Genomic DNA, 22,613 nt, shown 5'->3' on the forward strand with positions numbered 1-22,613 from the left:
AGTCACCCGCTCTCGCAGCTGAGCTATGACAGCAACTGCTGAATCTCAGATTTTTTTATATAGATAGGTAGAGAGTAAAGTGCGGGGTGAACTAACCAATCAGAGGACAGGGAAGATCTGCCACAGGCCACGCCTCCAGAGTGCCAAAAGCCCTCACAGCCGAGCGAGCGGAATTAGAAACCGAGCGCGCAGAGGCTGCCGAGCGCGCAGAGAGGCTGCCGCGCGCGCACGTTTTCCTCTGCCGTGTGCTCGTTGGCAACGCGCGCACGCAGGTTTGTCACTTGTGCACATTCTTGTGCGCTCACAGACACAGTTTGCTCCCTCTCAGTGCACAAATGACCTCTCGCCATGTATATTTTCGCTCGCGAGTCCCGTTCACGCGCGCGCTGCCATGTATATTTTCGCTCGCGAGTCCCGTTCACACGCGCGCTGTGGACCCAATGCACGTGCACGGGTTGTGGCACGGGTCTGACGCGATAGAAGTAGCCATCAGAAGATGGGTTTGTGTGGTCATAAAGGGATGGACATAGTCAGGAACAATTCTCTGGTGGCTGTGGAGGTACTCAGGTGGAACTTAGGAGTCCAAAGTGGGACAAGAACATCTCCCCCACAGCATTACGCTACCACCTGCAGCAGCAGCCTGAAGCACTGATACAAGGCAGGATGGATCCATGCTTTCATGTTGGTGTCCCCAAGTTCTGATCTGACCATCTGAATGTTGCAGCTGAAATCCAGGAAACATTTTCCAGTCTCTTCTGGCTTAGTTCTGGTGATCCTGTGTGAATTGTAGCTTTGGGTTCCTGAAGGGAGACACCTGGTTTGGTCTGCTGCAGGAGTCCAACTGCTTAAAGCTTCAACATGTTGTGGATCAGAGATGCTGTTCTGCAGATCTTGTTTGGAACCGGTGGTTATTTGAGCTTATGTCATCTTTCTATCATCTCCAATCAATCTGCTCTCTATCTCTGACACCAAAATACATTTTCATACACACAACTGCTGCTCAATGAATATTTTCTCTTTCTTCAGCCAGTTCTCTGTAAACCCTACAGATGGTTGTAGGTTCAAATCCCAGTAGATCAGACAAGGCTGTCTGGTACAAACAACCATGTTACACTCAAAGTCTCTTTAATCCTCCTCCTTCTCAGTTCTGATGCTCGCTTTAAACTTAATAGATGATCATTTGGCACCATCTGGTGGCCAAAGCTGTTCACTTCTACACCAAGGAGGGTTCCTCTGTGAGGACCACCAACAATAGTGTCACCTAGTGGTAAAAAAAAGAACAATTGTCTACTGACCCTTTTTTGTAAATAAAAATAAAAATAAATAGCAAACATGACAAACAACTCTTTCATGTTCTGTAGGCTCATTTAACTGGTTTGAGGGGAAATTCTTGATAATTTTTACCTACTATTCTTACTATTAAGAAGCGGCTTTAGGCACGGGCAGACAGGGCAGTTGCCCGGGGTGGCATTTTTTCATGACACAAAAGGGGCGCACAAGCGCTGAGTAAAAAATAAAAAATAAATAAATCTGCGCCGCACCGAGGTTTTCTATTATTTGTCATATCACAGTGTCTGGATTGGAAACAGCAAGTTGGTGCCCCCTGCAGCTGCATGCGCTCCTGCTGACTGAGAGGGTTCAGGTGCACCTTGTGTGTATGAAGAAGAGGAAGGGGGGGTGGGGTGGGGTGGGGGGAATTCACCTCTGGGTCTTTCCCAAATGAAATGAGTGGGTAGGGGCTGAATTAGCTGTATTAACATGGCTAAAGTCAATCACATCTTGATGTTCTTCCATTTAACGCACATTTCATTCATAATATCATAAACACAGGCCTATCATTCTTTCAGGTTTTTCCTGAATTGTGTGAAATGGCCGAATAAAAAAAGGAAAAACAAAACGATTTTGTGGTCACCCACCCATCAAGGTCAAATAGTTTAGTCCTGACTAAAGGAAACTTACTGAGTCAAGAGCCAAACAGAAGAGATGAACATAAAAAGGCTAAAACCACCAGGTGCCCAATTCAGGAAAAAAAAAAGAGGAGAAAGATAAAGGTATGTAAGCTGTCATGCTGCATGTTTTCAATTTTTTGAACCAGTTAACTGGGATTTTAACGGTTAAATTCGGTTAACTAATTGCTAACAGAGCTAATAGGGCTGAAATATTGAAACGAATATCAAATGGTTCGAAAAAATTCCTTGAATCGTTTTTTACTGATTCAAACTAGGATTTGTTAAATGTTCGCTGCAGCCTGTGGCCTGCCTGAACAACAACAAACACATGTTGATCATGTTCACATAATAATAAAACAACTCTACAAGCAGAAGAAAACTCCCCAGTCACCACTAACTATGCTGTTTATTTATTGCAGATGGCTGCACTGATTATTTTTTACATGATTTGTTCTGTAAAAGTTGGCATTTTTGGTAGTCTACAGTTTTTTATGTCAGTTTAAATTACAATTTCAGAGGCAATTCTAACATATTATGGATCATGATAAAGATCTATTGGAGATCTACCCCAACTTTTGGACTGCTCTGCCAGTCACTGTGGCTCAAGCTGAGAGGAGCTTTTCAAAACTTGATCAAGTCATACCTGAGGTCACCTATGTTTCAGGGGCGGCTCACTAACCTGGCTCTGATTAGTATCAATCACTCAGTAGGGGAGCAGATTTCATAAGATGACATTATTGATGACTTTGCATCAAGGTTAGGTTTTAATTTTAGTTTGTGTTTTCTGTTCTAAGTGCAATGCTGTAGTGATTACCTTTAGTTTGTTATGTGTGAAACATTTTTGCTATTTAGAATATTTATATATAATATGTTAATATATTCTTAATATTTAGTTATTGTTTGTTTTTGTATATTTGATTCTATATATTTTGATACAGTATTTAACATAAATTGCTTTACATTCTGACAACTTCATAGTAATTAATGTAAATATGTGCAACTTAGAAAAATGAATGTTCAATAGTTGTTCTAATAAAACATGCCTGTTTGTAGAAAACATGCGTGTGAGGGTGGGTGGGTGGGGGGCCTCAAAGAGGGCTGCACCAGGGGAGTAATTCCATGTAGAACCGCCACTGAATGTGCCCAAAATACCCACCAAATATGTTCTCTTTGGCTTAGAGAGAGTTAAAATGTCTGTAATCATGATTACTGCACTCACCCTTTGCATTTGCAGTATTATAAATATAATTAGATTTTTTTTCAAAAGGTAAAAAACAGTAATATAATTCTAAATGGACAAGACAGCTGCAGCAGGAGCTAAAATTTATTCAGGAGATTTTGTTTACATGACTGAAAAAAAGAAGCACTAGAAGTTAAAGAAGGGTCACCAACCCGGTGCCTGTGGGCACCTTGTTCCCCCCACAAACTATCCACAGGCCTTTTCTCTTAATAATAATAAACAAAAAAAAAATTCTGCTGCCATTTTTTTCATCAAAAGTGCAATAATACAGATTTAAAAACTACAATAATCTTTAAAATAAAAAAATATGTTTATTATACATGAAGTTTAGTTTAACTCTGATCTATTCGAGTTCAGAGGTCACTCAGTATTGTGTCATCCTGGTAGCCCTTCGTTTGGCTCGGTATCCATGAAGTAGCCTTCAGCTTCAAAAAGTTTGGTGACCCCTGAGCTAGAGTTAATTCACTGATCATGGGCTATGTTTATAACTTACTAATTTTGCTATCCAGATTTCTTCCTTCCTGGTTTATGTGCACCTGTTTTCGGTAGTCTGGATGGAGGACAGACCCACAATGACTCATTTTAGAAAAATCAGGGTGTGAAATTAACCTGAGCCAAAAGATTAGAGGAGAAATGCAGCTTCAAGGTAAATTTTGTAGACACAAGTGTCAGCAGTGAGCTTTGTTTTGGTGATAAATCTGAGATCCTGACCTGATATCTCCTTAGAGAACATGCCTGTTCACAATGATCACCGATAAACCTTCAGATAAATTAAAAGAGCTAGAACAACCTAACTGAAGCAATCTGCCAACAAATCAAGAACAGAATAACAATTTGTGAAATGGATGATAGGTTTATTGGTTTATAGGGAAATCGTGATAAACTAGCTGATGTGTGCTATGGCTCCAGCACTGGAAATCAATAACTCCCCCATGTGCAGCAAAACCCATCCCTCATCAGAATCTGCCTGAGAAAGACGAACCAATTCCTCCTCATTTTACCTCATTTGTTCTTATGTCACCTCAACAACAACCTTTTCTGATTTTTCTCTTGTTACTATGGCAATTTCTGTGTCTCAAAGCAAAATATAGGTTCAATACGGAAATAAATTATAAACTTACCGATTGAATACTTTTTAATCCAGGTACTTTTCACGAAAAAGCGCCAAAAACCTCCACCTAAACTTCGTGTGAGGTTCAGGTAGATGGGTGTTCCACAGTTAGCTCCAGTTGGGTTGTAGCTAGGTGGCTACATCCGTTAGCTCAGCTCCCACCTCCGCGTTAGCTTTGGGTTAGCCAGGGTTAGCTTCAGGTTAGCTTGTAGCTAGTTCGACCGGGTGTTGTCAGTTGATCCCAGTCTTACAGCCCCACCCTCAGCTCCTCCTCTCTTCCCTTTTATGGAATTGTCTGGGCTGGACGGAACCTATGACACGGTCAAAATGGAGGTGGTGGCCACCTCCCATTATAGACAAAAAACTAGTTATTGGAGCCTATGGAATCGAATTGTCCAGTATATATGTCGATGGTGTCAACACAAGAAGCTTAAAGAAGCGTAAATAATTTGATGTATAATTTGTATATTTACCAGTTTGAATGGGGAAAACAAGCCTGCAAAAACAATAGTCAGTGGGACACTGAACATTCAATGGAAAGATCTAAAAAGAAATCGATAAATTTAAATTGTGTAAAAATCCCAAGTACCTGTTTATTTATTTAAAGTCCTGTTTAGACTCTGAGTTCTGTTTCTGCTATGAAGCTGAGATCTAAACTCCAAAGATGTGGTTTTCTCACCTGCCAAAATCCCAAATATCCCAAATTTACAGTCATCTATATGAAATTTCTGTCAAGATCTTTTTTTTTTATCTTGTTTAAATCACACAATTATAAAACTCATTTTCAATTGAACAGCACTTGTTTCAGATTTCCCACTAAAAACTGAACTCACCAGTCTGTGTGCTGATCATCAACCACCAGCAGGATCTTGGGTTTCCGTACCACAGCTTTGGCCGGCTGACTGCTCCCAGCAGCACCTTCTGCAGCTGAGGCTGCAGATGACTTGGCGTGTGCAGCAGCAGCGACATTCTGAGCCACCTGAGCACTTTTCACCACGCTGGAGAAGGAGCTGAGGAAGCTCCCAGAGCCCGCGGCCGATCCTGACCCTGAACTCTGGGTCTGGGTGGGGAGACTTGGGGGTTGCCGCCTCTCTATGGCTGGAGAGGTGGGAGAGGAAGTGGATGACCCTGAAGGAGCTGGCCTCTGTAGATCCATCATGTAGCCGTTTGGGAGGTTGGCAACAAAGCTGCTGTCTGAGAGGCGCCGACGAAGGTAGTTCATGGTGGTGACGAGCTGGTGGGTCTGTCAGGCCAAAGGAGAAGAGTGGAAGAACACAGACGTCCTGTAAAGTCAGAGCAGGTAAGGTCACAATAACCTTCACAGCGTTTGCTTCCAATTTTACAAAGTATTACAGTAATTATATAACTGGTAATTATTCAGTTTGTGCTTAGTTTGTCACATTTACATGTTCTCTACTCACATTAGCAGCTTAGACTAGCAGCTTCTAATGCTGCACCTTGCTTGGCTTAACTTCCTGTTTACTTTTATCTTCTTTTCATAACAGATTGACCCCCTTTTCTTCATTTAAGTTGGGCTGTGATCGTATTCCAGGCATCAACACTGCTGCTAGAGCAACGAGCACCGTACTCACTACTGTTCTCTTCTTAAACATCAGGGGTCACTGCTGAGAAAAAATACCCTGCATGGCAGCATTTATACCAGAAGACGTCAAAGAGAAAGTGCTCATACATAAACATAACTACAGTTGGACTCCACTGAACAGACTTTTTAAAAACCATCTCATGGATATTTTGGTAAGGATGGATTAGTTAAAGTACAAGTCACCCCCTGACTGTACTCCTTTTCCACCCACACAGCGGGCCAGAAGAAAGACATTTTGTTTCTTTTTGAAGACCCAACATTTAGAAATCAAAATTCAAAGTTTAGGATTCGACTCGAGACTTGCTTCTGTTTTGCTAAACATCAACTTGGTCCCACCTCGGCTACTTCTTCCATCAGTGTATATTCTTTCTAGTTAAAACACCTTAGTTCCTGCTTTCATCCCCAACTAGGGCGAGACGTCAAAAGCATATCAATAAAAACTAAAATATACCTTGATCAAATTCCATTACTATAGAAAAAATATAGAAAATAGTGCTAGCCATTTTATGTCAGTACTTTATGATAAAACAAGTTGGTTGTGTTACCAGACTTGGTTTTTATTGATTCTCTGAAAATGATGGTTGTTTGTTTAGTCAGACTTGTAGAAATGAAAATATCGTTATGTCACTGAACCAATGTAACCTTGGGCTTGGGTCTGTCTTTATGATTGGTTGGGAGTAAGTAATGACTCTAGTAGTATTAAGCTATCCCATTGGCCAGAATAAAAAAAGAAAGGAAGCTTTCAATTGAATTTTTTATTTATCCATTTTTTTCTACATCTGTTGTTAAATATACTTGGTTATTAAATTGTTCTCCAACCCTATCCCCAACACACTGATTTGGGTTTTTGCTTTGTGATTTTAAGCTTCTTGTCCTTCAGCATTAAACCGAGACGTTGAATCTGTCGTCTGTCTGCCTCCAGAGAATCTCGTCATCCCCTTTTCTCACTCCAACACTCAACATGACAATGAATCTGCAAATCTGCTGGCAAATAATTCAGTGACACAAGAGTGATAAAATACAGTTGGGCAAGATTCACAGCAAAGTTCTTCATGAAGCAGAATGGACTTTTTTAGGAAGAAGAGACGGTTATGTAACACATCAGCGATGCAAATGGGTTAGCTGTAAACTCTGGTGATTCAAGCACACCAACACAGGGAGAAACAATCCTGTGAACCTGATTAAAACTGGGACGCTCTCATGGTAAATGGAGCTTAGATGAGATAAAAGAGCAGCAGAGGCTTCGTGTCTCAGGTGTTTGTGAGGTAGAGGGCAAATGAACAATAGGAGGTGGAATGGGTAAAATAAAATGTGAAACAGTCACATCCCCTCCCTAGATGAGTTCCTGTTGGGACCAAAATTATAATAAAAATGAAAATAAAAAAAAATGGCCTGCAATATAACATGAACAAGAGTTCATTTGAAATAACATCATTTTTTAAATACCCCCCAAGTCATCTTTTTTATTATTTACGTAACTGAAATCAGCCAAAATAAAGTTTGATCAAATTTGCTTTTATGTTTTCAAATGAACTCTTCGTTTACAGAGTGAACAGTGACATAACAGCTGCAGCACACAACTCCTCACTGCTGCTGCGGATCACCGGGGAAACTTTCTCACCTCCCTGATTAGAAACAGTCACAACTTTAATTTTCTGTGTTATTCTGGAACAGTTCTTCATGCTGTTTCAGGTTTGCTTCTGCTCATTCTGCCTTCTTCGTTTCAACTAAATAATTGTGTGCACAGTTCTAGGAAAGCATCTCTGCCGTTGCAGACAAGTAATGTAAAATGATTCCCACGTAACTAAAAGTTTAAATGACCAAACTTTACCTTTTTGTACTTTAAACTTTATCTGGTTCCATGTAGTTGTAGGACTTGACACATTATTTTTCTCTGGATCAGAACATTTCAAGTGACTCGTAGACTTTGCAGTATGACTGTAACTTCTTTATGCACAAAGCAAATGGAAGTCCAACATTCTCGCTCTAGTTAGTTCAGCTTTTGTCCTGTATCTCCTGAGGGGATTTTCTGCCTCCATAGCTAATAAATGATGCTCACTGTCATCAGGCTGGAGCAGATGGGCTTACAGTGGGAATACCACAGCTGTTTTTTCTTTGTCAAACTGCAGCTGAAAGGCTAATGAGGGTGTGACTGATGGGCTAAAATCTGGTAAAATGTTGATGATTAAACCAAAATCAACCAAACATATTTTTGTTGGCACCCCTGTGATTGGTCAGAGTTCATTTCCTCTTGTTTTACAGCTGATTAAAGTGGGACACCAGTTGGATTAGGAGAAAGTAGCTTTAGAAGACAGGATTTGAAGTGTGATATCCTGAAATTTGAACATCTCCCCTCTGACTGGCTAATAGCAACACAACTCCACCATTGACTCCATTTTCTCTACACAAGCCTGGATGAGTTCTGCTGTGTGGTGCAGTTGCTAATGCTAACAGTTAGCTTCCACTTTACTGGACACTAAACCAACAACAGCCTTCCTCGTTGTGAGTCAAGCTGGCTGAGTCCATGAACATTAGGTGACAGAGTGACGAAGATCTGTCAGGCTCGTCTAATCCTAGAGTTTCACCATCTATTTTCTATCAGAAGCTAATTCAGGAGATTATTTTCATGTTCAGCCTGCATGAAAAACTCAGAGTGACTAATTATAATCAGAAATAATAACAAGAAAATGTTTTTCAGTGTTCCATACCTTTAAGGCAGCATGTATCTCCAACTGAAACATACATATTTAATATGAAGAAGCTTTTCACCAAGTCTAAGGCTGGTAACATTTCTGCAGCTACACTGAAGCTCTGAGTCACATGAGAATTAGCCCAGCTCATCACACACACAGGAGTTAATCCTCAGTAGTATCACTTCACAATTAGTAATCTGTATACAAACTGGTGACATTGTCATACTCGCTAAACGCTAGAGTTTCAGAGTTTGTTCTGCAGCTTTTGTCACAATGCATTTTCCATCAGTTGGACTCAGTAAAGGCATGAGACCTTCCTACTGGAGTTATGATCATCCAGAAAAACCAAGACTAAGTTTCGATTAAAATAAATACCTCACTAAAACTAATAAATGTAACCAGTCAACTGACTCCCATCCTCTTTCTTTGTAAATAATATAGATAGTTGGCTGCTGAGAAGTTGAAAGTCACTATTTTTGCACAACTCACACATTTTCCACTTTCTTAACACCCCATAAGCTGCTTTCTGTCTGTGCTTGAAGCTGTTAAACCCAGAACGGCTTTGCCTCTTGGCTCTCGCTGCAGTAAATCCACAGTGGAAGGAAACATCACACTATGCTCCAGCTCACCTGGTGGGAACCATCTAACTGCTGAGAGTTTATCTAAACTAAAAAAAAAAAAAACACAATTTTTGCTAATCGTTGTTCTTTATTGCCAAATGAGACCCCAACCACGACTTTTAAATCCAATGATGAAAAGCCAGAGGGTGAGAATCGTTTAGGGAGAGTATCTGGGGTCTAACAGCCAACAGGGTGAACAGTAAATCACAGGCTTCACTCCGTAATGATGGGGAAGAGAAAGATAATGCCACCCCAGACCCCCGCTGATGTGCAGCATCCTTTGCTATATTTGAGAAATCCCGATGAAGATGAATCACAAGAGGTGCCACAGCTCCATCTTGTTCCTTCGTTTTCACATCCTGCCTGTGAATCCACTAAATCTAGCACATAGTCTGAATAGCTGCTCTGTGAAGTTACATTATCAAGGACGGATATAGCTGTTGATTAGCTGTCACCACGTCAAACGTTGAGCGTTCCTGTGATTCACATGCCGTTTCCACAGGACCACACCATCTAGACACTCATCTTACAAAAGTTTGCAATAACCTGCTTCTTTCTAGATTTAAATGTAGACTATTTTTTATGTGCTGTGAAGGAATGAGTATTGTTTTTTTTTTTAGCTCAGGAGAGATTTCTAGTGTGCTGTATCTCCTCACTGCCAGCAAATGTGGCTTTATCACTCATGACATCTTGAGCCGAGGGGTTTAGGATGTAAAGAGAGGGATCAGAGAATCCGGACTCAGGTCAGAGAAAAGCAAATTAAATGGAAGAAGTAGGAGGGCAGAGAACTTGGTCCAAGTATGCGGAGGTGGAACAACAATGCCCTAAGGTATTTTGGGAGATTATTAATAAATGTGTGGGACTCACTGCCAGATGGATTATCACGACACTTACAAGCTAGGAGTTGTGGAGTAGAAACTTCTAAGAAAAAGTCCTGTTGTTATGGTTACGACAGTTACATTCATCTGTTACATTAGTCCATCCTAGTCTGGGAGCCTGTGTCCAACAGGTTCACTCAGAAGGACCCCCCTACTGTCTGCTTGTTTTGGGTTTGTTGTTATAAAAGCAGAAAAGAAATAGGATTAAAGAAATCGTCTAAAGGGCAGACTTCCTTAAGAAGACAAAGCCCATTAAAATTTCTCATATCCAGCTGTGGCAAGGTTTGTTGTGTTTGTCAGCAGTGTCCAGAGCATGGAGGAGCTACCAGGAGACAGGCCAGTACATCAGGAGACGTGGAGGAGGCCAGCAGCAGGACCGTTAGGAGGAACAGGAGGAACATTGCCAGAGACCTGCAAAATAACATCCAGTGGGCCACCAATGTGCATGTGGCTGCTGAAAAACAGACTCCATGAGGGTGGTATGAGGGTCTGACACCATGCAAGATGTTTGGCATTTGTCAGAGAACACCAATATTGGTAAATCAGCGACTGGCGCCCTGTGCTTTACACAGATGAAAGCTGGTTCACACTGAGCACACGTGACAGACATGACAGAGTCTGGAGATGCCACGGACAACGTTCTGCTCCCTGCAACGCCCTCCACCATGACTGGTTTTTCAGTAGTTCAGTAATGGCGTGGGAAGGGATATCTTTGGGGAGTTGCACAGCCCTCCATGTGCTCACCAGAGCTAGCTTGACAGCCGTTCGGTACCGAGATGAGACCATTTGTGAGACCATATGCTGGTGCGGTTGGCCCTGGGTTTCTCCTAATGCAAAACAATGCCAAACCTCATTCAAATTCAAATTCAAAGATACTTTATTAATCCCAGAGGGAAATTAGAGCTGGAGTATGTCAGCAGTTCCTTCAAAACGAAGGCGTTGATGATATGGACCAGCCCGACCTTTCCCCAGACCTGTATCCAACTGAGCGTCATATCTTGCTCCATCAACCAACGCCATGTTGCACCACAGACTGTCCAGGAGTTGGTGGTTGCTTTAGACCAGGTCTGGGAGGAGATCCCTCAGGAGACCATGCACCACCTCATCAGGAGCATGCCCAGGCATTGTAGGGACATCCAACAGGCACTTGGAGGCCACACACACTACTGAGCCTCATTCTGACTTGTTTTGAGGACATTACACCAAAGTTGGACCAGCCTGTAGTGTTTTTTTACTTTAATTTTGAGTGTGACTCCTAATCCAGAACTCCACTGAAATGTGATATTGTTGCCAGCACATTCAACCATGTAAAGAACAACGTATTTCATAAGAATATTTCATTCATTCAGATCTAAGATGCCTTATTTTTGTGTTACTTTTATATTTTGAGCAGTGTATTTAACAAACTCACTTCCCTTTTGACAACTGCTTCATTTTGAAGTTCCGCTGACTTGCCGGTTTCCACCTGTTCCTGCACATCACCAAACAGTTTAAATGAAGAAACTAGAGGCGTCACGGCAAGCAGTGAGAGAACGGCCAGGTGAGAAATTGCCTCACCCCTGGTAAATGATTGTGTTCAATTATTTGTGATATTGTTCCATAATGATCGGTGGATCCCAAATCAAATCAAATGGAAAAGTTATTGTGACTGAATTTGATATACCGGAAAACATCAGCTCACAATCCACTGGATCGGTATAATATCGTGTCATGACTTTTACTGCCCTACTTCTCACAGACAGATAGTTAAAAAGCAATGTGCAACATGTAAGTATGCAATAAAACAATAAGAAGGATAAAAGAGTAAAAACAAAAATAAATATCAATTAACAAAATCTCAGGAAAAATCAAGGCTGTTGAATGGTGATGATTACTTAGCATTTTAAGACCTAGTTCACTGAGAAACCGATTTATACTTATTTTGAAATATGATGGATCACTTTGACTTTTACATGCAGTCTGAACATGAAAATAGTCTCCTACTCATATTTCCTGCCTTAGCATAGCCTGGCTAGCCAGCCTCATCCTTCCTTATGGGAAGCATCACCTGTTTTGTCCTCCGGTGACTTCACCTCATTGGTGCGGTCGGCGCGCACTCCGCTATTTTTACGGTCGGTAGATCTTTTTAAACTGCAATTCAAAGGTAACTCATGAGGTGAACCATATGAAGCTAGGATGTTTTTCTTTAGGATTGAGAGGAGATGCAGGAAGAGACAGGACAGAAAAATAGTTTTAAAAAAAACAACCTCGTTTTTGTACCTGGTGGTTGCAACAAACAGACACCACTGAGGTAATCAGAAGTGAGGAACAGAAAATGAAATCATTCTTTCAATGTTTAGAGTTGCAGAAACTCTGAGTCGAGAGGCCCAGACTTCCCTCTCCCCGGCCACTTAGGCCAGCTTCTCCGGGGAAATCCCAAGGCGTTCCCTGACCAGGTGAGAGACATAGCCCCCTCCAACGTGTCCTAGTTCTCCCTTTAGGCCTCCTCCTGGTTGGACATGTCTGGAAAACCTCACCAGGGAGGCGTCCAGGAGGCATTCTGACCAGATGCTCGAGCCACCTCAACTGGCTCCTCTCGATGCACAAGTTTTAATTTAAAAAAACTCCAGCGAATCAACCCGGACACCCCCCCACCCCGTGCGTGTTCCGGCATCTGTTTTGCCTTTAGTGAACTTTGGTTTGATGCCACTATTTGCGTTCTGGGAAGGTTTGATTTACAAATCAAGCACTGCTCACAGGGCATTCATTAATAATGGACCACTGCAAATATGTTTTAAAAAACTGTAAGCTTGCTTTTAATTAAAAATATACATTAGCTGATTTGCTACATAATTTCCTTAAAAGATTACTTGTAAGACCCTTTAACAAAGACACAATATAAACAGCCACCTTTTCAAACGGTGCATGTTCTGCTTGTTGCTGGGTGAGGTTGTGAAGAAACCTGCAGCTTACTTTAATGAGCCGTTCAAAACTTGTAAAATGCCTCAGGTGGTTGAATCTGCTGCACCAAAATGGACCAAGCTTCTATTTTGTTCCAATTTTTTAAAAAGAAAACCACAAAAAGGGTCACATATACACAGCAAACTCTAGGTGCCTTCTGGGTTAGAACAGCCTGCACGCGAGAGAGAAAGTTATTATTGAACTGTGAACAATGTCGACTGCAGTGTCACAACGAGCTCTGCGACACCCCAGTCTCAGTCTCCTGCAGCAGTCACGGGCTGGTGAGGGGAGGTGTCACAGCTGAGTCACCACTGTGACCTCCCAGCACTTCTCACAGCAGACGCCACATTAGTTTAAACATACTATAAAGCAAGAGGCAGACGCCACTGCAGCAAACAGACAGGTTCATTAGACTCAAACGCAAAAATCCTGAGTTCAAGTGAAATCCTCTCTTAGCTCTCAAGGGAAAAAGCATCCACCGGATGAGTCAATTATGTGTAGGAAAAGCTAAATACGGCTGGCTCTTCCAAACTTTAAATAACTACTCAGTAGATAACAAATGCCTTTTCTCTGACCAACAAACCAATGGATTAATTTTCCTAACAAAATGGAAATCTGCAGCATTTTTATGTATTCATTAAGGCAAGGTTTTGGATTCTAGACTTACAATCCCGTCAGTTTTCTCCATGAAGCTGATGGATATCGACTGGAAATGAGCTCATTGAGCAGATAAAGGTCACCGGTATTGTGTAATTCATCACTTAGCGTCTTAGCCAGACACCAGTGATCATTAGCAGCTACAGCTAGCCTCTCCTGCTGAGGGGCATCTGTTGGGAGAAAGGTAGATAACTATTACGAGCAGATCTTGTGTCTGCTTCCTGATGGCTGAATGAATATTTCATGTGGTAATTTAATATTATACATCACTATGAATTTATATTTAGAAGTGAGCTTGAATGCTGGAATAACTGTAACTATCTGTTCCTACGTAAACATTAAAAATTAATTTGTGGCCGGTATCACAATGTTACAGGCAAGTTCCCATTCACCATGGCCTTTTAGCTCGTTGGTGTCATGGTCTGGGTTGTTTCTGCCATCACTCTTTGGTTTTGAGTTTCCTTCTGCAGGTGGGTGTGTCCGGAGGTGGCCAAGCTGCAGACTGTCTGCTCATCAGCCGGTCAGGGAGTATTTAAGCAGCTGAGAGACACCTTCACTTCGCTGGAAGATTACTCTACCTGGGTACCTTCTAACAGCCACTTTGCGAATTATATTCGAGCTCTTAGACCTTCTGAGGTTTTGATACGTTTTTGAATATTGGAGTTTAGCATTTTTACCTTCCTGCTCTTGTTCCCAGACAAACCTACACCCTCATCTCAGACTGTCAGCATTCTGGAACTCCAACCCTGCTCGTCCCTCAGTCTCTCCCTGGCCAGAACCACCTCCGGTGGCCCACCTATGCCCTCCTGGATTTACATGTTTTCAAGCTCAGCTCCCTCCACGTCTCTCTCTGGATCTCAGCCTCAGGATAACCCCTTCAACCCAGAACGGACCACTCCCTCTTCGAGCGATTCCCTCTATTTAAGCGCCTCGTGATTTTTATCTTGAGAGGCGCTATAGAAATGATATTTTCTTCTTCTTCTTCTATCCAGACTAAGTCCTCTACATAATTCTGATTCTCTGTTCCCACCCTCGAGTTGGATCTAACTTTTATCTGTCCGCAGATCCCCTCACCGGATTCCAGTTTGAAGATCTCAGCTACGTTTATGCTGCTCCCTTGGTTCCCCTTTGAATAAATTATTTAAACCTTTTACCCAGGTCTCCGTGTTGATTCGGTATGTCGTTATTTACACCACAACATGACAGTTAGAAAACTAAATATTAGGCTATTTTATGAGATGGGATTTTCTACTTCTCAATCATCTTTCATCCTCAGAGAAAAATGTTACAGTAGCACATAATTTTACGGTGTTTAACTTTCATTAAAAGTTATACTTTTTTATTGTGCTAAATGTGAAAGACAAATGTAACTGGGTATTTTCAGATCCACAGTGATGTATTTTAGCATTGTGAAGCTTGTGGAGGTCCTGCTTTTAGTTTTACTGAACTTTGTTGCCTCTTTTCCTCTGCCCAGCTGTCATCTTAAAACATCTCCAATCTGAAAAATATAATAAAAATTCAAGTAAAACTTATTCTAGAAATTTCTGTACTTCATTCTTTTCACAATATGCAATTAATATGGAAGAAATCAAATTGTGGTTTTCCTGTGCATGTCACCAGAGACACCTGCTGCTGTTTCAACTGCTAATATATTTAGAATAGATTTTCAATGAACTAAGACATTTTGAGCGTGTTAGTAAACACACCATGGTTGATTTTTCCTGTCTGCTAGGTCCAAATGGGATCACTAATTCTACCACTGTTACTGCACAGGAACAGCTGTCATTTACAGTGGCCTAGAAGCTTTGATTAAATACAAAAGCCACAGCACGACAAAACCTATTATTTAAAAAAAAATAATTATATATATATATATATATATATATATATATATATATAAGTTGTGGCCAAATGGAACTTAAGCTATTTTCTAACAGCCTAAACGTACGTAAATAAGAGACAACATCAACATCTGGAACCACGAGGTGCTGTTGGGTCTAGTAGTAGTGTTGTGAGTCTATGACCAGGTCCAAAAGCTGTTGTCTCTCACTTAATTACATTGTTTGCACACTTGAGCTATTAGCATAACCTACCCTTTAGTCAATGTTCAGGTTGACCACAACGTCAGTTAAAGGTGCAACTTGTGTGAATGATGTCCTGTAGTCAAATGTGGCAGCCCACTTTTCTTAAGCAAAAATACTTTGCTACTCCCGTTCCATGAGTTTAATGGTTGTTGCCAGTTATGGATCAGCACCAGAAGATTCTAGATGATAAGCAAAGACGAGTCATACAGTACGTTGATAAGTAGATAAATACATGTTCTTATCTGGTGTTAACACTCTTGGGTGTTTTACAGTAGGGAACACTAACAAAAATTACAGGAAGTGTTGTTGTTTGCCGTCTTGATTAGCTTGCAGTCCAGAACGGCTTATTAAAGGAATTAAAATGCCCTGGTTGACTCATTAACTCATTCGCTGCCAGCCGTTTCCTGATCGGTAAAGCCCTTCGCTGCCAGCGTTTCTCACCATTTTTACATTTTTTTAAAGAGTCATAGAATGTTGTGGGCTAGGATAATGTCTACGCCAAAACAACCAAAACAAAGTGGAGACTCACATCTTACATCAGGAAGAATCAGTGCATTTTGAGTGTTATCCGTTCTTTCATAATCCGTTGTTGAATTGTGATCGGCTGAAGTTTTTCTGGTTCGTGCCTCACTTTTTACAGCAGTGGCCCAAAACGATCTCCTAACACATGGATTTTCTGCTTCCTGATCACGTGACATGTGACGTATGCGGATGAAGATCGGCTTTAGAGCTGAGATGTTTGTTCTCACGGTGCAGGGGCTCGTTCCGATGCCCACACAGTAAAAAAAATGCAAATGACGACTTTAGTCATCATTGTCAGTGAATGAGTTAATAACTTCACACATACATTTCACTGTAACACTGAGTTGTTGGTAATTGATTAATTAATTAAGATATTTTTTAGAGCCGAGTATTTGTTTCTAATTCCATGTTAGCATTGTTAGCTCAAAATTAGCCTCTAGCCTTCTTTAACCAATATTAGAGTAAAACAAAAATATCCTGTGACTTCTTAAGTGTATACAAAAATCACTTCTAGGTCGCTCCAGTTTCCTGGCTTTGGTTCTTCAAAAAACTCTAGCTTTTTGCCTGCTGGTGTCAAATGACAAAAGCCTGCGCTGCTGCGTTAGCTCACTTTTGACCCTGCAACCTCACAAACTCACAGTGTAAACAGTAAATATGCCCCGCTTTAACAGAAAAACAGACAATCCCCTCAGCTGGCTAAAAATGAAATCTGTTTCAATGTAACTTCCTTCCGACACTATTGAGACAGACTGTTTTGTGATTACTTCACTGTAAAAGTCTTACTTATTGCTCCTTTGACCCTCTTAGGCTCAAAATAAGTTTTGATAAAAGGACGAACAACTGTCCTTCAGGGGTACTTCTGAGTTAAAAAATGCTCACGAAATACACATAACCAGGTAGGTAGGTTTTAACGTTGCAAATCTGCAACGTCTGACTCCGGAGGGTTAAATTTGTTTTACTTCAGTTTCAATATTTGTGTTGATGCTTTTGTCATTCTGTTGAGCCTTCTGAGCCACCATAGTCCTTTGCTGAAAAAGCTTAGTGTTACCTTACAGTTCTTCATAAATCTAAATTTTCTGCCCCCAGTGGTTAAAAAAGATAATTTCAGGTAACTAACTCAAGCAAATTGAAGATTATAAAATAAGGCAATAATGTGATGAATGAGATCAGACATTGCTGCTATGAGTTATTTTCTGACTGAACAATAAGCTCTTTTTGGTGTTTAGATATTAGACAGTTTCGCTCCACATGCTGACTTTATTATGCAGTGGGCAGCTGCTCCAGTCTTGCCATGAGATGCCCCCCCCCCCCCCCCCCCCCCCCACGAAAGCTGAGGAGTGACCGGACTGAGGGCTGCAGAGACACAGCTGAGGAGGAAATCCCTGCTGCACAGACGAACATGTCTGCAGATTCTCCTGGAACAATAAATCCTAACAAAACTGAAGCTCCCTTGAATTTCCTTTCTCTCTCTCTCTCTAAACAGCAAAGCCCCGAAGCAGGAAGCAATAAAACACGAACACAAAGGCTTGGAACAAAGGCGTGGTGCGCACCAGAATTGCGCAAAAATACGCACAATTTACCTGAGCAATAGATGATGGTGGTGATGATGATGAGCAAGTGTCGGATGATGATCCTTCTTCTTCCTGCTTGGGTGATGCTGCTGCTTCTTCTTCCTCTGGTCTCAGATCAGCCTCCCAGCCAACTCTCTCCCTCCCTCCTTTCCTCTCTCTTCTTCCACAATGCATGATGGGAACGTGACTGTATTCGGACTGCAGTCGGTCCCTGGAGCTCATTGGCTGAAAGGCTAATTAAGCATTAAAACAGGAAATAAATAAAAAAAGAAATTAAATGGAAACATATATTTACACACATTTTCAGTGGTTTCACATCTAAAACTAATTGTTTTTGATTTATCACTTTTATCTTTCTTTTGTGTTTATATTTTTATCAGTTATTTTTATTTTCATTATTATTAATATAATTTTATTTTTATTATTATTATTATTATTATTATTATTATTATTATTATTATTGTTGTGGTTTCAATGTGTGGCATTGAAATACTGTTTGCAGTGTTTCAGCTGTTACCAGGTTGGGTTATTGCTGCAAGCCAAAGACTGCAGAAGACAAGATGTCCCTCTGGCTTAGCTAACTACAGTAAGAACTACACCCCTAACTACAGTAGCAGTTTTTGATATGGGCGACCTGGGCAATGGCCCAGGGTGGCACAATGAGGGGGGTGACAAAATGGGTAAGTAAAAATAAATAAATAAATAAAACATTTGTTTTTCGGGAGTATGGTGCCCCACCCCAACATAATGCCAGCATGTCTATTGGAATACATATGCACACATCACATCTCAGAGTGTCCGCCCTGGGAATGGGAGAACGGGGTTCAAATCCATGTTCGGGTCATATCAAAGGCCTTAAAAATAGGACTCAATACCTCCCTGCTGAAGCTCAGCATTAAGGGGTTGGATTGGGGGGTTAAAACACCAAATAGTTCCCGAGCGCAGCCGCAGCTCACCGCCTCCCATGCGGATGCGAAGATGAATTTCACCAGTATGTGAGGACTAATGGCACTTTAACTTACTGCAGCATGTCATGCACAATTAAAAGCTGCTGTAGTTTGGACAAGGGGAAGAAGGATCTTTGTGTAAACCAGAATATATGGCCGGTCAACCAGAGATGTACTTCTACTCTTAAACGTGATAACTGTTAGCAATTTCATCTATAAAGTACAAATTATCTCTAGAAACCTGATAAGACCTTCATAACAGCTGACTTAAATATTTGATGAACACAAGACAAGCTGCTGCAGTGTCACTGGATTATCAAAGCCAACGCCGCTGATTAGTTTCAAAAGTACTTTTAAAAGAAATTCTTCTCACTTTCTAACTGGATCTTTCTAGAAAAATGTTTAATCATAACAAAAGTATAACAAGCACAAAGCCAGGAGCAAATAATGGATGTTTTATTCATGAAAGGTACATGTTCCAGGGGGTAATTACGCATTAGGAAGAGCAGGTCCAACTCTCAGCCCTCTGGATAAAAAACACTCACAGATGCTGCAAAACAGTGACTAATTAATTCTGCTTTTATAAAGTGAGTTGTGAGAGCAGCTATTTATGGACTCATGCATGAATGCACCCCTGTACATCTGCTGATTGGTTTCAGCTACTAGCCTGTTCTGGCCCTTTAATGGTCCATTTACTGCTCACCGTTGCCTTGCATCAGTAAATCTGCAGCTGTATCTGCATAGAAAACAAAAAGGCAGGAAGAAAAACAGAAAGCATTGTGGGATACAAACATCCAGTCAGCAGGACAACATAGTGTTTTATTTTAAAATTATATTATGTGGACAAGACGTAATGTACTCCCAAACTTCATCTCCAAAATAATGTTGTTACACATTGTGTCGGGACAAAAGGCTGAATCTAATTATTGAGAAATTAGAACATCTTTCCAATCATCCACTGTAGCAAACTGGTCTGATTTACTGTAGCAAAAGCATCAATTTCTCCCTCTGGATATTTGTGGGCTAAGCCCTGGAATATTTTTGTATTTTATAAATTTATTTACTATTATTAAGGAAACATAGAGCTGTCACCCACACAAAAATAGAATTAGCTCAGCTCAGTGGTCTAGTGGTATAAGCCCTCATAGGAGATCAGGGTACAAATCCCAGTTGGTCATACCAAAGACTTTAAAAAATGGGACCCAATGCCTCCCCACTTGAAACTCAGCATTAAGGGGTTGGACTGGGGGGTTAAACCATCCAATAGATCCAGAGCGTGGCCACTTCTCCCCCAGAGGATGGATGGGTCAAATGTGGGGAACAAATGCCACACACATATCAGGGTGTGTTACAATGAGTGTGACATTAAGTTTAGAGCAGTATCACATTATAGCATAATTCTATTGATCTAACAAGATCATTTTCACATTCATATATATATATATATATATATATATATATATATATATATATATATATATATATATATATATATATATGAAAATCTTGACCTTGAAAAAAATGATCAGCCCACCAAGTAAATAAACAGCAAGAATTACAACTTTTACTTTCTCACTTCCATTTAAGGAAATTCTGCAGTTCGAAACAGAAAAAAAAAAAACAGTCTGAGTGACTCGTAAGGACCAGATTTAGCTAAAAGCCCACAAGACCATGATAATTTAATAATTCTGACCTTGAAATTCTTCATTGATCTATGGAGAACAACTGATTCGGAGAACCTGCTGACTATGGCAGTGAACTGCCACGTCAAGATCCAACTGAAGTTTAGTTTTAGTCCGTCTGCTTACAGTGACTCAGCAGGAACATAAGCGTCTCTTAACTCTGGGAGGTAGGAATAAAAACAAAAGCAAATGACTCATATTTAATTCATTAGCTTCAGCATTGCAGGGAAATCTGATTTTCCAACTGGCAGAGGCCTGGAAGCTCCTGGCTGCCTGCTTCAAGGGTATTTGCTCAGCCCACAGGGAAAATAAGGATGAGGGTAGCACACATCAGGCAGGAAGTGGCTGCTTAAGCTGGTTAATGTCAGTGAATATTTACTGCCACTGGGTGGGCTGTTGGATCCTGCAGGGCATGGCTACATTTCCCTTAAGAAAGCTCCATCTTAATGGGCTGCTGAGGCATAATAAAGCAGAGGCTGATTTGTGGATGCTGCGGACATGGCAGGCAAATCTATCCCCCTTCTGGGAATTAGCTGTTCGTAATCTAATGAAGCCACCAATAAGAGCTGTTGTTCTTTGTCCAGATGAAAGAGACAAATGGTAATAAGAATAATTAATTATGTCAGCCCTCTATGACAAACCTCATCTATGAATAAAAATCAAAACTCAAATGCAAGATTTTACTTTGAAATGATTTTATTTTGAAAATACAGAATTTTAAATCTTTAGAAAAAAAAAGAACCAAAGTTAACCCAAAGTAAATGTAATCTTTTTTTCTTCTTTCGTGTACCAGACTGAGTTCAAGAAACACATTTTTGAAAATTTGAAAAAATGTGAGAAAATATCAGCAAGCCAACGGGCAGATTTGGCGAACATTTAGGGTCTAGCAAGAGTGGATTTTGCGTTAAAACTCGTAAAACCGCAATAACAACATTTTTGTGCTTGAATCAGAGAATCAGACAAAGAGATTACAATACAACAAGTTAAACTCGTTATTTTTGTCTGAATGTTATTGTTTCTTCTTTCACTACTGATACAATATACACCTAAATAAATCAGAAAATAACCAAATAGAGGTCCATGGGGTTATTTGCATGACACATTACTTGAATAACGATAACCATAAGAGGCTTGAATACAGCATTTATTACTATTCACCTAAAAATGCAGAAAGAAACAGCATCAATATAAATGCACAAAATATTTAGTGTTGAATTAGACAGGTAATGGCCAAATAAACCCCTAGTAGTATTGATTTAACTGATCAGTACTCATTTTTCTGTAAAACTCTCATAGCACACATAATAAAACTTGTTTACATTTAATACCTTGAGGTGTATTCTCCAGTATTGATTTTGCTGCCCTATTGGTTTTTGGAGTGGACTACAAAACTTGAGCTTTTTCTCTTATGTTGTTTGTCCTAAATGATGACAAAAGGCTATTTATTATTATTATTTTGCACTTTTCTTGTGTAGCAACTTTCATATGACAGCAAGCAACAGTAGCACAAACTGCTCCTTTCTTTAGTGTAACTGAGATTCAAGAGCGAATGAAAATATTTATTTTCAGGCTTTTCTGCACATCAACCAGTGTGATTCATGCTGCTGTTTGCGTAAGTAGATTTTGACTCCCTTCTTGCTAAAGGCATGACATCATAAAAATCAAGGGTGGAGTACCAGCAGGTTGTATACGTGATCAGTGGTGGACTGGCCATCGGGAGCACCAGGACCATTCCCGCTGGCCAGTGAGGTGAAGTGTCTTTTTTTTTTTTACTTAGTCTAGTTTCTGCCATGATTTCCACGTGCAACCTTTGCACACTTCACAAAAACTGGACAGTAGCACCCAATGTTGTATCTTAGTAAGGTTGGTTCTGTAAGTCAATTCAAGCCAAACAAAGACCCAACAGGTCCAACGTAGTGCAGGTGGACAGAGTAAGAGGACCTGATTAACTCCTGGGAAAGCCCTCTTGCTTTATGTCAACCGTGGCTTTGTTATTCAAGGATTTCACGTGTGTAAGTCCACTTGAACTAAAAGTGCACTTTATGGCTTTAGTGGTGCTTTCTTTAACGATATGATTTTAATGAAAATGATGATGTATGTTGAGCTAAGCTCCTAA

The 22,613-nt window shown here is 40.6% G+C and overlaps 1 protein-coding gene across 3 annotated transcripts in view; it reads right to left on the minus strand.

Moving 5' to 3' along the window:
* Window positions 1-22,613, minus strand: part of syn3 (synapsin III) — a 203,361-nt gene that overhangs the window by 149,040 nt on the left and 31,708 nt on the right. The window contains exons 12-14 of one of the 3 annotated variants that reach the window (XM_070549581.1): window positions 19,519-19,551; window positions 17,878-18,101; window positions 5,134-5,543 (exon numbers count right to left, since the gene is read on the minus strand). In XM_070549581.1, coding sequence (XP_070405682.1) covers window positions 5,134-5,543; window positions 17,878-18,101; window positions 19,519-19,551 — 667 coding nt within the window. Of the gene's footprint in view, window positions 1-5,133; window positions 5,584-17,877; window positions 18,102-19,518; window positions 19,552-22,613 lie in introns of those variants that run through there. The other 2 variants (XM_070549585.1, XM_054740043.2) reach the window with 2 other exon arrangements.

Source organism: Nothobranchius furzeri, chromosome 1 (genome assembly GCF_043380555.1).
Source record: "Nothobranchius furzeri strain GRZ-AD chromosome 1, NfurGRZ-RIMD1, whole genome shotgun sequence".
Lineage (NCBI taxonomy): Eukaryota > Metazoa > Chordata > Actinopteri > Cyprinodontiformes > Nothobranchiidae > Nothobranchius > Nothobranchius furzeri.